At 38.4% G+C, this 17,735-nt stretch overlaps 1 protein-coding gene across 1 annotated transcript in view; it reads left to right on the top strand.

The window, feature by feature from the left end:
• Nucleotides 1-17,735, top strand: part of TANC2 (tetratricopeptide repeat, ankyrin repeat and coiled-coil containing 2) — a 326,281-nt gene that overhangs the window by 196,849 nt on the left and 111,697 nt on the right. Inside the window, exons 7-8 of the mRNA XM_052658122.1 lie at nt 1,744-2,007; nt 13,872-13,997. Of these exons, the coding sequence (XP_052514082.1) occupies nt 1,744-2,007; nt 13,872-13,997 (390 nt within the window). The remainder of the gene's footprint in view (nt 1-1,743; nt 2,008-13,871; nt 13,998-17,735) is intronic.

Here is a 17,735-nt window from a genome sequence, read left to right on the forward strand (position 1 = left end):
GTGAGAGTTGGACTGTGAAGAAGGCTGAGCACCGAAGAATTGATGCTTTTGAACTGTGGTGTTGGAGAAGACTCTTGAGAGTCCCTTGGACTGCAAGGAGACCCAACCAGTCCATTCTGAAGGAGATCAGCCCTGGGATTCCTTTGGAAGGAATGATGCTAAAGCTGAAATTCCAGTACTCTGGCCACCTCATGTGAAGAGTTGACTCATTGGAAAAGACTCTGATGCTGGGAGGGATTGGGGGCAGGAGGAGAAGGGCACGACCGAGGATGAGATGGCTGGATGGCATCATGGACTCAATGGACGTGAGTCTGAGTGAACTCCGGGAGTTGGTGATGGACAGGGAGGCCTGGCGTGCTGCGATTCATGGGGTCGCAAGGAGTCGGACACGACTGAGTGACTCAACTGAACTGAAAACCACACAGATACAAGTGAATCTTAGCCAGCTCTTGATTTGGAACCTAAGGATAAAAACTTCTGCTGGTACACACAAGCAAAAAAAAAACAAACAGACATGAAAGGCAAAGGGTTAAATAATAGACACTTTCCATGTGGATTAGTCCTTTGGGAAACAGAAGTTTGCACTCTCCATCTTTCAGTATACTGACCCTAGCAGCTGTGTGAACTCCAAGCTTCTAGCTAAGAATACAAAGTCAGATGAATCATGACATCTTTATCCCAAACGAAACTATACTTCAGTCAGATTTTTCTGAAAGAAAAATGTTGAAATGTATTTTAAATGAGACAGTTTCTCTAAATTAGAATAAGAAACATGCATCTGTTTAAAAAGAACACCCACAGACACGTAAACACATAATATAAATATACACTATATACTATCACTGAACATATTCAGAGATTATAAAATATGCTGTAGAATCCATAGAATCTCATTGGAGAAAGTGTAACATTGTTTTTGGTGGCAGAAAGGTTGTGATCCATTGGGCTGTCTATGACTGGAAGTCTGAATATATTAAGTGAATTAATTAAGAATGGAAGAGAGGGCAGCTATTCAAGAAGTCTGTGTAGTGTTTCCTTATTTAAACAGGTTCTTTCTCCTGTATTAGGGTCTACTTAAGGACTGTTTATATGTTATAATTCTTTGTTACATGAAAATGGCCAGGAAATAATTTAAGTGAGGAAAAATATAGGATAAAAAGAGTATAAAGACATTTTTGATATCTTTGACACTGTCCAGCAATCCACGAAAAGTATATAAATTCCCTTTTGATGGAATCCTGAAGTTTTTACCATTGATAGGCCCTGGTTGTAAGTCCTGTAGCACTGATATATGAATTTCTTTAATTCATTCAACTAAGAGTTGTTAAAGTAAATATATTGGAATCTATGTGAAAGAAAGTTATATTTTGGTTTCAGTTATTTAATTTCATGATAGAGGTCCTTCCCTGGTGGTCCAGTGGCTAAGACTCTGAGCTCCCAGTGCAGGGGACCTTGCTTTGATTCCTGGTCAGGGAAACTAGAGCCCACATGCCTCAACTAAGAGTTTGCATGCCACTGCTGGAGAGACCACGTGCAGCAACTAATGATCCTGCATGCTGAAACTTAAGACCCAGTGCAGCCAAATAAATTGTTTTAATTAAAAATAAATAAATTTCATGATGGAGATGAAAGGATCATCGTAACCTTTTAAAAATAATGTTACTAATATTTTTGTTATCTAGTCTTGCATTTGGGTAATTATAAACAGATTAATCTCTCAGTTTTCATTTTACTGTTTTTCAGCTACCTTGACAAGCTATTCTGAAAATATGGAACGCACTAAATATGTTGGGGAAAGCAGTAAAGAATTAGGATCTGGAGGAAACCTAAAGCCTTGGCAGTCTCAAAAATCCAGCATGGATTCTTGTTTGTATCGAGTAGATGAAAACATGACGGCATCCACCTACAGTCTGAATAAGATACCAGAGAGGAATTTGGAAACCGTTTTATCACAATCAGTACAGTCTATTCCTCTTTATCTTATGCCACGGCCAAACTCAGTAGCAGGTAAGTTTTATTTTTTTAAATCACCATTTACTGGCATATGTACTGAAATGAAGATTAATTCTGCTCTTAACAATATTTAAAATTTCCATTTATTTTCTTCAATTAAGCTATTATTTTGTGTTTGGGTAATATACTTGTGTATATCTTTTTGAACCTGGGAAAAGGTTCATGTTCCTTAAGTGACATTTTAATTCTGCTTCCAAAATACAGTTATAAAATAAAAACATGCATAAAATCAAAAAGGGGCTTCCCGGGTGGTGCTAGTGGTAAAGAACCCACTTGCCAATGCAGGAGACGTAAGACTCAGATTCGATCCCTGGGGCTGGAAGATCCCCTGGAGAAGGGCATGGCAACCCACTCCAGTATTCTTGTCTGGAGAATCCCATGGACAGAGGAGCCCAGAGGGCTTCTCTCCAGAGGGTTGCAGAGTTGGACATAACTGAAGTGATTTAGCACTCAAAATCTAAAGGTGAGGTGAAGGTGAAGTCGCTCAGTCGTGTCCGACTCTTTGCGACCCCGTGGACTATAAACTACTAGGCTTCTCCGTCCATGGGATTCTCCAGGCAAGAATACTGGAGTGGATTGCCATTTCCTTCTCCAGAGGATCTTCCCGACCCAGGGATCGAACCCGGGTCTCCCGCATTGGAGGCAGACGCTTTAACCTCTGAGCCACCAGGGAAGCCAAGAACCTATAAAGTATATTGTCAGTCTCTTCAGTCTTTTCTAACATCAGAAGTCTTTTAAAGGATTTAAATTTGAGAATTTAGGTTTTTAAAACTTTGGTTTTAAAAATATAATGCGGGAATTCCCTGGGGTCTAGTGGTTAGAATTTCACACTTTCACTGCCAAAGGCTCAAGTGTGATCCCTGGTCGGGGAACTAAGATTCCACAAGCTGTGCAATGCAGCAAAAAAATAAAAAACGTTATTAAATTGAAGCATATTTCAGTAGAATTTACATTATCAGAAATCATCACCTATAGTTTGAGAGTGTGGCTGGCAGGCAGCAAGAATTAACTTCCCCATTCAAATAGCTAGGTATTTTCACAGTACTCTGGCTATATTATCAAAGTAGAATCACCAGGTACCTACATTGCCTGAGAATAACTCAGACACCACTAGCAGTCTTAGTCATAAGGGGGTGATACAGAAAATAAGTGGCTGGAATATGAAGCCATTTTTCTTTAGCAGCTGTTCAGAACTACGTCAAGGGATCATTTTAACTGCGCTAAGTTGCTGTCTAATAACTGAGACCAAGACTTTTGCAGAACAGTCAGGCACTCTGACATTATCAAAATGAACCATCATATCCGGACCTGGTCCAGGCTACAAAGTCAAAGTTACATTTGTCTCTCTCACTTACCTGATGAGTGCCTAGATAGGTTTATCTCACTGACACAAGATAATAAAATACTTACTGAAGGCAAGAGCTCCTAGTTTCCAGATGAAATTGTTTGTTATTCAGATGATAATGCGATGCTTCTTGACTTCCCGTCTCCCTTCTGAACCTTTTCTAAGCCACTACTCTTTGTTCCATCCTCTGGGAGACCATCAGCATCTGTCATCAGATGTGATTATGAGGAGAATGGCTCATCCAGAACATCAGTGGAAGATGTTAATATTCATTTCTCAAAGAGTATTCACTTCTATATAATGACAAAATTTTCTCTCCTAGGTTCTTTTAAATACGATGATCCCCAACCATGATGTCATTTTAGAATCCTAGAATGCTATAACTTATGAGAAATTGCTAGGTAAATTCAGTCTATCTGAAAGAGAAGCATTTAGATCCTTACTTACATAAAAATGGAAACTAAAGCTACCAGCCTTCATGGTGCATCCCAATTTACTTCTTAACTAAGCTGCAGTGACTCCTGAGAGAATTCTGGCTCTGTTGAGAAGGGCCCTGAGCACTTCTTAGGAAACAGAAGTATAAGCTTCTTTCGTTCTCTTTTGAGTTTACTGAAGAGACTGTAAATTATTTCCCTTCTTGAGCATACATGTCTGTCACGATTCATTAATTTGTTGTTGTTGTTGTTGTTGTTTAGTCGCTAAGTCGTATCTGACCGTTTTGTGACCCCGTGGACTGTAGCCTACCAGGCTCCTCTGTCCATGGGATTTCCAGGAAAGCAATACTGGAGTGGGTTGCTATTCCCTTTTCCAGGGGATCTTCCTGACCCAGGGATCAAACCCACGTCTCCTGCAGAGGCAGGCAGATTCTATACCACTGAGCCACCAGGGAAACCCAATACTAACTTCAGGTTTTAAAAAAGTTGCCCACATGTCCATCAACAGACTGGATGGATGGTGTACAACAAAGAAAAATAATGTACTACCACTGCAGACAACATCATGGAGAGTGCCTACTATATGAAGTATATATATTTATATAAAGTTCAGAAAAACAGCCAAAGCTATGGCACTTCTATGGTGAAAAACTAAAGTAGTGGTTACCTTTGGTGGGAATATCAATTAAGGAAGCCTTCTCTATATTGATCTGAATGGTGGTTGCCTTGGTGTATACACAGATAAAAATTTATTGAGCTAAACATGTAAGATTTATGTACTTTATGTATGTAAACTATACTTCAACCAAAAAAATATGTAAAGTGTATGGTTAGATTCTTGTCTTTCTAAAAGGGTTTTCCGTTGTCTTTGATTTAGAAATAGCAGTCCTAGGTGACATAACTAGATCTTAAAAAAAATACCTAATTTTTAGTGCTGATTAAAAATATTCAGATAATTTCAACAACTGGATGATTTACTTAAAGCTGTCAGAAGTTTGTTTCTTTTTATTGCAAATAGTATTCCATTGTATACCTATAGCTCCTTTTATCTGTCCAACCCCAGTTGATGGACATTAAGGGGTTTGTTTGTTTGTTTTCATTTTTTAGCTATTCTGAATACTGCTGCTATGAACATTCTTGTGCAAGTCTTTGAGTAGATACGTGTTTTCATCTCTCTTGAATAGATATCTAGGATTGGAATTGCTAGATCATAGGGTAAATTTATGTTTAACTTTTAAAGAAACTGCCAAAGTGTTTTCCTGAGTGTCCGCATCTCCCACAGTGTCTGAGGGTTCCTGTTTCTGTGCCTCCTCTCTGCTGTTTGTTATTGTCTTACCTCTTATTATGGTTTTTCTAGCAGATGTGAAATGCTGTCTTGTTGTGGTTTTAATTTGCATTTTCCTAGTGACTAATGAGGGTGAGCTTATTTTGTGTGCTTTTTAACTATTCATATATCTTCTTTGGTAAAATATCCATTTTTTAATGGGTCCTCTGTCTCCCTATTATTGAGTTGTAAGAATTTGTTGTATATTCCGTATACAGATTTTTATCAGAGATATGTTTGCAAAATATTTTCACCCAGTCTGTTGCTTATCATTTTGTTTTCTTATTGGTATATTTTGAAACATAAAACTTTTTAAATTTTTTGTTCCTTTTTTGAAGTATAGTTGATTTACAGTGTTTCTGGTGTAAAGCAAAAGTATTTCAGTTATACATATATATTTGTATACGTTCTTTTTCAGATTCTTTTCCATCATAGGTTATTACAAGATACTTAATATAGTCCCCTGTGCTATACAGTGGGTCCTTATTGGTTATCTATTTTTTATATAACAGTGTGCATCTGTTTATCCCAAGTTTCAAATTTTTCCCTCCCCCCTTTTCCCATTGGTAACCATAAGTTTGTTTTTATATCTGTAAGCCTATTTCTGCCTTGCAAATAAGTTCATTTGTATCACTTTTTAGGTCCCACATGTAAGTGGTAGCATATGGTATTTGTCTTTCTCTGACTTCACTTAATATGATCATCTCTAGGTCCTTTCATGTTACTGCAATGGCATTATTTCTTCTTTTTTATACCTGAGTAATAGTTCATTGTGTGTGTATACCGCATCTTTTTTACCCTTTTATCTGAAACACAAAAATTTTGATGACATCAGTTTATCTGAGTTTTCTTTTTTGGTTCCTTTTTCTAATCACTTTAATAGAAAGGAAACTGTTTATATCATAACAGTGATTTTTTTTGTTATTGGGGTTTATTTTAATTTGGATATTGAAAATTATTTACTTACATACTTAAATGCTCTCTCCTATCTTTGTTTCCTTCTCCCCTTCCCATATTAAAACATAAATAAAAGGGATAATATTAGTCTAAATTGTTATTCCTATAAACCTTAATTATTACGTTTTCATCTATCACAATGGTCATCTCGTAACACTGCCTTTTCTGGCTAGCAGAGATTTTCCGGTTCTTAAGCAATACTAATCGTGCTTTTTCTATAGCTCTGGCCTGGGATTAGGATTAGAATAGAGTTTATACTGTCAGAGTAACATTTACTGTGTTGAACAAGATACTTCATTAGAGAATTATTTCTTGTCAGAATTGAATGTAAAATACAAACTGACCACTAGTAACCTACAAGGCAAATCATAGGTCAGAAGTAGTTTGTATTGGGTTGTTTTCACTATCTGGAAACCATGGTTTCACATCCTCACACAGAGGGAGGAAGGTAAACCAGATTTCTCAGTGATTTTCAAATCTTAATAGGTTATGCATTGAAAGTGTTTCCAGAATGTAGAAAGACAAAATTACTTTCACCTGCTAACTATGTGATGTGTGTAAATATTTGATAAGATCACAGTTTCCAGTAGTTTATGTGATTAGATTTCTAAATCGGTTTTTGAAGTAAATTTTCTTAGCTCAGGAGGGTCCTCTCTTCTCATTTTAGTTCTAGATATACAGGTTTTGGACTTCCCCGGTGGCCCAGTGGGTAAAGAATCTCGCTGCGATGCAGGAGACGCAGGTTCAATCCCTGGGTCGGGAGATGCCCTGGAGGAGGAAATGACAACCCACTCTAGTATTCTTGCCTGAACAGTCCCATGGAGAGAGGAGCCTGGCGGGCTACAGCCCATAAGGGTCACACAGGGTCAGACATGACTGAGCAACTAAGCATACAGAACAAATACATGTTTTCCTTTACTTTCTGACATGTACGTAGAAGTGGTTCCCCAAAGTGGTGGAAGATCAAGTGCTCAAATCTCCTTGGTGAACAGGAATAATTGAGGATTTCAAATATGAGATGACCTTGAAATAGGGGGAAATGTTAGTATATTATACTTACTAAATTGTTCTAAGCATATGAATGAGTTGGGGGTGATGAATGCCAATAATAAAATACTTTTTTTCAAACCCAACTTTTAAATTTCCCTTCTTTTTTAAACTTTATCTCAGTATGACTGATTTAATTATTTATTTTAGAGGTTAATTAATGATGAATAATGATATGAAAATACCATTTGCATCACTTTAAAAAAACCTAGGGGATTAATTGTTTGATCGGTCCTTGCTGTGTTACAGACTTGCTGTGTTACAGACTTCTCCTCGCCTCAGGAAGCGAAACATCCTCTTTAGCCTGAGCTTTATGGCATCTCTATAGGACCACATCTGTCAGAACCAGGAAATTGTCAAGGAATTATTTGAGGCTAATGCAGGATTGAACTCTAAAGAATAAAACTGTTACTCATAAGATTCTTGAATTTGAAAGGAGTTGGAAAGGATTTATGGCTTTTATAACACTTTTATTTGCAGGGAATAGAGTCAGCATGTATAAAATGCTTGTGGTGGGACTTTCCTGGAGTCGGATGGTTACGACTCCGTGCTTCAATGCAGGGGACACGGGTTTAATCCCTGGGAGGAAAACTAAGATCCCACATTTTTTTAAGTAAAAAATATTTTAAAAACAAAAGCCATAGCCACTCACAGTTTTAAAAAGAAAAAGACAGATAAACCACTTTAAGAATGTCCTTGATGACACAATAAAAAATTTTTTTAATGTTTATGGTGATTTTTAAAAAAAATATTTTTGGAGATTTTCAAATCACTACAAAATAAATTGAAGAAATATAGGTAATAAAATTTTTTGAGTAATCATGTCGTTTTTATTAATTACTAAAATAGGTCTGATTAAATAAATATATTGCTCAATTAGATTTAGCTATATACTTTTAGAAACATAAAGATTCTTAAACAAGTGAAGTCTAAAGTTAATGTACCAATTAAAAGTTTCATATGCCACATATGAAGATAGTACTAGTTAGTGAAAACAAAAACTTTTAACTTGAATAATGAAGTGATAAAAGGTGAGTTTTGACAGTCTAGCATTAAGGCTTGGGTTTTCCCTGGAACAACTCAGTTTTCTGAATATAAATTTAGATATTTATGCTACTTTAAATTAAAATTCTAAAATAGGAAAAAAATAAAAACTATCTTTTATTGTTTTCAAAATGTAAATTGCTATTAACATTTATTTTTAAACTTGTTGTGTTGGAAGGAGGTAAAGAACTCTTGTGGATTTGTGGTTGCATGGCAGAAATTATCAGAGTAGGCTGTCTGTGGTCATCCTTGATGTCTTAAAATGAAATTGGCAATGAATTGGAGGGATATGGGAAGCAGGAAATGTTCACTTACAACAGCTGTCCTCAGTGCTTTGTGTGAAAATAAAAGAGTATCATGGAAACATCCAACAACAGAAGTCAGTTAAAATATAAACTCTCACCATCAACTTCTTGATGTTTGGAGCTGCACATTTTCCTAAGGAAAGGATCTTAAAAATCAGGTAAATGCAAAATGGGAATCTGGGGAATTTAAATGAATCCAGTCAGAAACTGGTGGCTCAGATGGTAGAGAATCCGCCTGCAACACAGGAGACCAGGGTTCAATCCCTGAGTCGGGAAGACCCCCTAGAGAAAAGAATGGTTACCCGTTAGTATTCATGCCTGGAGAATTCCATGGAGAGAGGAGTCTGGCAGGCTGCAGTTCATGGGGTTGCAGAGTCGGACACAACTGAGTGACTAACACTTTCGTTTTCAATCAGAAACTGTAATAAAGATTTTTACCCAAAAAAAAGAAAGGAAAAAAAAATCAGAAACAGGCTTTTCCACAGTCAGAATGTTGGCTTTATGAATCAGTGGTGTTGGGACAGCAGAGTGGCTTCTTGCCCAGGCTGTAGCAAACATACAGTATCATTCCAGGCCCCCCACTCAGGTCAGCCAGAACAGCAGGTACGTTACGAAAATCCGTTTGTGTGAGTGGCGACTGATGTAAGAAGAAACGCTTTAAACTGATTCCAAACCCTGTGACAGAGAGTAGCCTCTGGAATGTCTTGTACCAAATGTTGTCTGCTGGATTTTTTTCCTGCCCACTTGTGTATTAAATTCAAGAAGTATGTCAGTTAATTGTTCTGTCAGTGAGTCAGCTGTTCCAATCTGATAAAATCCCAGGAAAATATATGCTCCCTTTTCCACTTCCCTCTTCCTTCTCTGAAAACAAGGCCTTCCTTTTAGTGACATAGATTTTATGGGCTTGCTTTCTAAAAGCATTTTCTCTTTACATAAAATTTTTTATTGTTGATTTGTTTTTCTTCTTTTGTCAGTTCACTTCAGCTAATCTAATTATCTTCTTTTTTAAAGCATGGACATATATACACTACCATGTGTAATATAGATAGCTAACGGGAAGCTGCTGTATGCCACAGGGAGCTTAGCTCCATGCCCTCTGACAACCTGGAGGGATGTGGTGGTGGGAGGAGGGGGTTTGAGGGAGGCTCAAGAGGGAGGGAACATGTATACTTATAGCTAATTCACAGTTATACAGCAGAAACCAGCACAATATTGTAAAGCAATTATCCCTCCAGTTAAAAACCAAAAAAACTAATTTTATTTGTATCTGTATTTGTTCATTACATATTATAGTACTAATTTAATTTGACAAAATTATCTCGAAAGAAATCACCAGGACAATTTCACAGTAAAAGTGGCACTATGAAGTGGGCATATGTATGTCCCCATAGATCTATCACCAGCGTTCATGTAGAATGATGGTGTGCAAGGTACTGTTGCTGCCAACCTCCTTCATCCTTAGCTTTCAGATAACCCAGGGAGACAAAGCCGAATCTGTTATTCATTGATTGTTTAAATATAGCCAAAATGCAAATATGTCTGTTAAACACAATCATTTAGTCAGTAGACTAGCACTTATATATGCCAGGCACTCTTCAAAGCACTTGAGAATTATCAATAAACAAAACAAAGATTCTCACCTTCATGGAACTTGCATTCTCACCAGGGAAAGTAAAATAAACTAAAATAAGTAATTTATATAGTACAATCGAAAGTGATATGTGTTCTAGAAAAAAGGGAAAGGTCAGCAGTACCTGAAGGAAGATAGTATGAATGTCATTGGAGCCAACCAAGCATGTTAGCATAGTGATGTCTGCTCAACATTAAGCAGAGCAGTGAAGGAGGCGAGGACAGAGCCAGACAGATCTCTAAATCTGAGTAGGACTAGCCTGGAATTTAGTTCTGTATGGAGCATTATTGCAGGGCTCTGAATTTAGGAATGGAGTTAGCAACGATGAATCAGACATTGCCTTCTTATCCTCAGGAACTCACTATAATCTAGTAAGAGAAGACAGACATGTAAACAATAAGCTGAATAACACAAGTTCTAATTAGCCATATATGTATGTGATTGCTGAAGGGGAGAAGCAGTTAATTCTGACTAAGGCAGCTATCAAGGAAGCAGAAAAAGGGTAGCCTGAGCAAGTTCTGACAATAGGTGAGATATTTGACAATGTATGACAGACTTTTTCTCAGAAAGTGGCTTGCAAATGGAAAAGATTAATGTGACTGTGCTGAAGAGTACAGCTCTGTACAGTTAGTGAAACAAGGGCCACAGCGCACAGTCTCCTGGCTGATCTTCCCAATATTTGTCTCACATGCCTCTAAATACTGTATTTGAAGGACAAGAATTTTGAAGGTGATTTAGCAGAAAGAAACAAAGTAAGACTAAGGAGAATAGTAAGGAAAAAAGACAGTAAAGAAATTATTTTGGATTATTTGATCAAACAGTGATAGATTCAGAGGCCAGCCAAAAAAAAAAAGATATTAATTGCTAAAATAAGAAAAGCATTGAATGTTTTAATAGACTTAAGTCAGTTTACTTCAGTCGCTCAATTGTGTCCAATTCTTTGCAACCCTATGGACTGCAGCATGCCAGGCCTCCCTGTCCGTCACCAACTCCAAGTTTATTCAGACTCATGTCCATTGAGTCGGTGATGCCATCCAACCATCTCATCCTCTGTCGTCCCCATCTCCTCCTCCTTTCAATCTTTCCCAGCATCAGGGTCTTTTCAAGTGAGTTAGCTGTTCAGATCAGATCATCTTTTCTTGTTGCTTGTGTTTCAGCTTGTTATTGGAGTTTCAGCTTCAACATCAGTCCTTCCAATGAATATTCAAGAACTGATTTCCTTAATAGACTTCGGTAACCATAACTCAGTTGCAGTCCAGATTAAAACAATAGTTTCCTATTGGTTTCAAGATCTCAGCCCTGGATCAGGACTTCAGAGCTGTTGTGCTTAATATTGAATATCTCTGCTTTTCCTTAGTTCAGTTTGCCTGTGAGTATTTGGACTTGTAAAGGAATGAACTGTTACTCAGTTCAGTGATTACAGTATTTTTTCTTTTTCTTCTAATGTCTTCTGTCTGAATTGAGAAATGTGCTCAATATGTTTTACTACATTTTTTGTTTTGTGAAAAAAAAAAGCAATAGAACAACTGATGTTTATTTTCTAGGAATTACTGAGGTAAAGCTTAGTTTAATAAAACTTGTTAAGTTCACACTAAACATTTATATTTTACAAAAGCTGCCAATAACTCATCAGTGAATTTAAGAAATTGAACATGTAAAACAAAAGCTATGCCAAAAGATTTTTTTAATACAAAGTAATTAAAATGGATTATGGAACTGTTACTTAGTTTAAATCTATACTCCCTGTATAGATCTCCTGTAGTTTAAAAGATTCATAAATGGATATAATGCATAAAAAGAGGTTTTATGTTTTTAAAAAAACTTTTTGCTATACTTCATGTTGTGTGTTTCTATTATCATTCTGCCTACTATCAATGAAATACACATTCTCTTTTTATTAAAACATGTCAAATCATTTTAGTGTGTTAGCATCCCAGTCGGGGTAGTGTCATTGTCCCTGGTATTTTTAAATAAGAGATTAGATAGTTATCTATTCTGGATAGTTTTTCAGAATGCATAAATCAAGATTATTTTTTATTCTTCTGATATCCTCTTCCTCCCCCTGGTATGTAATGTGGTATTTGTCTTCCCTTTCTTGATTTGAGTTCCTTGGACTAACTTTCAGAGGCTTTTATTTCTTTTTAAAAACTGTATGTATAATTTAGATAAATTCCTTTTGTCTGAATTTCCAGTAGATCCAGGTAAATAAAACAGTTGCAGTAATTGAAGAGTGAAGGGGATAAATGTCTCTTGCCCTTGTTTGTGCATTCTTTTCTCTCTCCCTCGCCCTCTCTTCGATCTTCTCCATCTTTTCTTTTTTTTCAGCTCATAGAACACTTTGTAGCTCTCTTTGTGCCACTTTTCATAACCCACTTTCTTGTTGTTTGTGTCCTACCTTGTTTGGGGATGTGGACAATGCTTCATTGGAACTCAGCAGTCAGCAGGGATCTCAGTGTGCTTCCTCTCACCCACTCTCTATAAAACAGTCACAGAGGCAGACTGGCAACAAAGCCAGTGAGAACAAAACCTGGCGCATAGAAGGCTCTCAGTAAATCATTGTCATGGAATTACTGAACTAACCCCCAGCGCACCCTACATAGTTGGCAACAGATTGAATTAACAGTTATTTGAAACATATGTTTTTTTACAATTTTCTTTATTTAGGCCGTGCTGGGCCTTTGCTACTACGTGGGCTGTGGTGAGCAGGGGCTTCTCTTGCTGCTCAGCACTGACTCTGGGGCACAGAGGCTCCAGTAGTTGCCGCTACCGGGCTCTGGAGCGCAGGCTCGATAGTTGTGGTGCACAGGCTTCGTGGCTCCATGGCCTGTGGGGTCTTCCCAGACCAGGGAGTGTCCCCGTGTCCCCTGCCTTGGCAGGCAGATTCTTAACCACTGGGCCACCAGGGAAGTCCTAAACAACCATTTTCTGACAGAGGTTTGGTGGGTTTTTTTTTTTTCTTTTTTTGTTAAAAACTTTTTTGTCTTCAGTACTGCCTGATTGTTGATTTCTTCACTTTTCTCTTCATTGTAAGTGGACCCAACTCTCAGTGTATAGCAGTGGCAATACATTCCCACCCTCTTCTACCATTTTCTCTCTTTTGTGGCTAGGTTAGGGGTTTAAAGAGTTACAGATGCAGTGGGAAGCCATTACTACTTGATTATCTTCAGAGAGCAACAGCATGGTTTTTGGAATTCATGAACATAGGCAGTTCCCTAAATCGTAACATTTCCATAACATCTTACGGGGGTGGGGGCGGGGGAGGAAACCTGAATGAACTTTTTTGGCCAGCCCAGTATGTGCAGTTCTGTTCATTGTCCCGGGTGTCCACCTTTCCATTCTATACATATATATACACACATGTAAAAATTGTTTTCATATTTCATTCTTTACCGTGAAGGGAAAATCTCGAAGATAGAATTTCATGATTCTTTTACAGCTTAATATAATTTGGAACAGATTTCTCCACTGATGGTGTTTACACAAATGGGTTTGTGACCCAAAAGAAGCAAACACTAATCATCTGTGCTGTCAGGTAGTGTGTTTGCCAGCCTGTTGGAAGTATTCTCCATAAACTCAGGCATTTCATAGTGAAGGAGGAGCTGCGGACAACTCTTAACATGTTTCTCCAGCCCGTGTTTCAGACATTGATGAGGACTTTGAGTTGAGCAAGTTCTTGGTAAAGCGTCTGCTCTCATTCCAAAGTTTGGAGATACAGACTAACTGAAAGTTTTCTAAATTTCTGTCTTCTGACTAATCGCTTTTGTCTTATCAGCCACAAGCTCTGCCCACTTGGAGGACCTCGCTTACCTGGATGAACAGAGACATACGCCTTTGAGAACTTCTCTTCGAATGCCAAGACAGAGCATGGCCGGTGCTCGCACGCAACAGGATTTAAGAGGTTAGAACCACAGAAGGGCATTGGATGGGGATACCCAGGGGAAAATGGAAATGGGCGGTAGGCAAAAAGTTCCTTTAGTTCCAATTTTCACACTTATGTAAGCCTCCCTTAAGATGTGAGCATGTCACCAGTTCACTTCTGTATCTAGAGAGAAAGATGAACACAAATATGTTGTAATCATCGTAGAAAGACAGTGGGATTACCAACAGTTGGAAGCATTGATTCCTTGAAATTCTGAAAGAAAACAAGTAGAAAGGGCTGGAGTTGATGGGGGAAAGGCTTTGAAGGTCTTGGATCTTAGAAGTAATTATTGATCAATTTCAGCCCTCACCCTATTTCAGGTGAATTTGATGCTGATAATTATGTGTTTCATTAAAGAATGCATCTCATTTATAGTCTAGTGGCCATTTCTAGTTAAATAAAATATTTTCTTAGAATTTTAGTGCCCCTAGTTCTGTTCTGGCAGCATGTAAACAATTTATCCTTTCCCACTCAGATACCTCCTTTAGGCTCTTTGTGCTTCTTCAGTCAGGCACCTGATCTTTTTGAAGACTTTCATCTCGTTAAAACCACAGTCTAGTTGAGAAGCCTGTTATTGGTATCTCTGCTTGTGCCTCTTATTTGCACAACCAATCTGTGATAGTCTTTAACAAATGGTCTCGCTTTTTCTCGTATCTAGAAATCCATAGCTCTACTACATCGGGTGCAGCTTATTTTATCTTTAGACTGTCTTCATCTTTGCTCTGTTCTCCTCACCCCATCCCATGCCCTGCTCTAATCTGTGTAGCACCATATGCATAGTTCACACAAGAAGGGACTCAAAAAACACATGCCTGCTGTCCATTCTGGAAGTCATTATGCTGATGGTTTTTCATTGATGGCTAGGCAACTGTGAGCGCGAAGTAATTGGTTGTGTTGCTACAGTTACCATACCTGTCACCAACAGTGGGGAGTCGATACCCTCATTCATGGTTTTAGTTCCCAATCCTGTCCATCCTGCTTTTCATCATTTCTTCAGTTAGCCACATACTAGTTGCTTATCCCAGAAAGTGGAATTATGTCAAGTACTATTTTGATGCTGGTAGATTATGTCCAAAGCCTAAATAAATTTAATCAAAGACCAAATAAATTATTTGTGCCAAGGCCAAAATGCATGGCTATAATAAAGAAGATTGGCTACAACTGTTAATCTTATCTAAGATTTGAATGGAAATCTACCACATTGGCATAACCTTGTATCACATTCTGAAAAACATACTGATATTGTTGATAATATTTTCTGCTTTGCTAGTCATTAAATAATGGATTTGACACTACATCAAAAACAAAATTAATGACGTGTATTTTTTGTATAATACAGCTGTGTGTTTTTTGGTAGTGTATTTTAAAAATATTTTTTAATTGGAGGATAATTGCTTTACAACATTGTGTTAGTTTCTGCTGTAAAACAAGGTGCATCAGCTGTACTTATACATATATACCCTCCCTCTAGAGCCTCCCTACTACCTTCCTCACCCCACCCCCATCCCATTCCTCTAGGTCATCAGGAGCACTGAGCTGAGTTCTCTGTGCTATATAGCAGCTTCCCACTGGCTATCTGTTTTACAGATGGTTCAACTGTGTGTTTTTGAGACCTCTTCATGTTGGGCTCCACTGATACTTGATGGCACATGTCTGCTTAGTATCTAAAGATTTAGTAAGATGTTTGACAAATACACTCTGGTGAGTTTGATGTTTACACATAGATATCAGCTGTGTAAAGAATACAACAAAAATCTTTTCCATTTCACCGAGCTTCAGCCTAAAGTGCATCCAAAGATTTTTTCCAAAGCGTACCTAAATCTTTAGGAAGCTCTCCACCTGAATAATGCACTCCTCACAAAACTAATATCCTGTCCCTTGCAGATAGGGTTTCAACTTATTGTTTACATTCATACTTAAAGATGGAGTTCGTCCATTGTTCAGTTCAGTTCAGTCACTCAATCGTGTCCGACTCTTTGCGACCCCATGAATTACAGCACGCCAGGCCTTCCTGTCCATCACCAACTCCCGGAGTTCACTCAAACTCATGTCCATCGAGTCAGTGATGCCATCCAGCCATCTCATCCTCTGTCGTCCCCTTCTCCTCCTGCCCCCAATCCCTCCCAGCATCAGAGTCTTTTCCAATGAGTCAACTCTTTGCATGAGGTGTCCATTGTAGGGAAAGAGCAAATCAGCCAAGATGGCGTGGTCGGTCTCCCTCGCCCCACAACCTCTCGCTCTCGCCCCACATTTCGTAAATAATGATTATGTAACAGCTAAGGTCACCCCACTCCAGTACTCTTGCCTGGACAATCCCAGGGACGAGGGAGCCTGGTGGGCTGCCATCTGTGGGGTCGCACAGAGTCGGACACGACTGAAGCGACTTAGCAGCTTAGCAGCAAGATCACTTATAACATTGCACATGCACATCACAAGGTAATCGCTTGACCACAGGCTACATATGTTCTATAAGCAAATATAAGCTCCACCTGAAAAAGTCTTTGCGGCTGCATTATGGTGGTGAGGCTGCGTTAAGGCTGTGTCCGCTGGGTCAACCACAAGAGGAGAGAATACAGCATTGTCTGCCGCCACAGCTGCCACGCCACTCAGGAGAGAATAAACATGTTTGCAGTTCCGAGGACTCCTTGAGTTTTCTTCCAGCTTCCCTGCTCCCACCTTGCCTACCCTGGGCTCAGTGAACAGTGTGCACAGTGAGATACAGTGAGACAGTTGGTGTAGTTAACAGGATCAGCAAGACATCCATTGATGAAAATGCTGCGATATTATGATGTTACTGTTTCAGTTCCTTAAAGTTGTCTTTTCTTTCACGTTTTAGCAGTCAGAGATTGGAACATGCCATCCACATGAGTGCAGTAATCCATGAGATGAGTGTTTACTAAGAAGTATTTTGTCTTCTAAAATTAGTTTATGTTAATTTAGAACTTTGAGGCCGTAGACAATAACCTTCCCTCAAAAACATGTTATCTTGATTACTGTTTACAAATGAATTCTGTAGCTTAGACATTGACAAGAAAGGAAAGTAAACGAGAACAGACTTCCTTGTGTTTCTGTAGACCTGTTTGGCTGCTGCTAAGTCACTTCTGTCGTGTCCGACTCTGTGCAACCCCATAGACGGCAGCCCACCAGGCTCCCCCGTCCCTGGGATTCTCCAGGCAAGAACACTGGAGTGGGTTGCCATTTCCTTCTCCAATGCATGAAAGTGAAAAGTGGAAGTGAAGTCACTCAGTCATGTCTGACCCTTAGCGACCCCATGGACTACAGCCTACCAGGCTCCTCTGTCATGGGATTTTCCAGGCAAGAGTACTGGAGTGGGGTGCCATTGCCTTCTCCACAAGCCTTTATACTTTGTGATTGTTATATCTAAAACATTACATTTTATTATAGAAACAGAATCATATTGTTTTCCTGGCATAATTTTTAAAAAAACATGTCACATCACATTTTCTAATTTTATTTAAAGGAACATACAAATTGCAGTTGTATTTCAGTTTTATATCTTTCCCTAACTCTGGTTATGATTGAAGTAAAGCAGCTTTACCCCCAAAAAGTAATAAAGTGATTGAAGACCTTTTTAAGTGTACATTAAGATATATCTTTCTACATTAGAGATACATCTTTCTATATTTTAAAGTATAACTCAAACAAGTACTGTTAGATAGTTTTTAATTACAGTTCTGGTTTTAAATGAACCTGCAT

The sequence above is a fragment of the Budorcas taxicolor genome, chromosome 19 (genome assembly GCF_023091745.1).
Source record: "Budorcas taxicolor isolate Tak-1 chromosome 19, Takin1.1, whole genome shotgun sequence".
Taxonomy (NCBI): Eukaryota; Metazoa; Chordata; class Mammalia; order Artiodactyla; family Bovidae; genus Budorcas; species Budorcas taxicolor.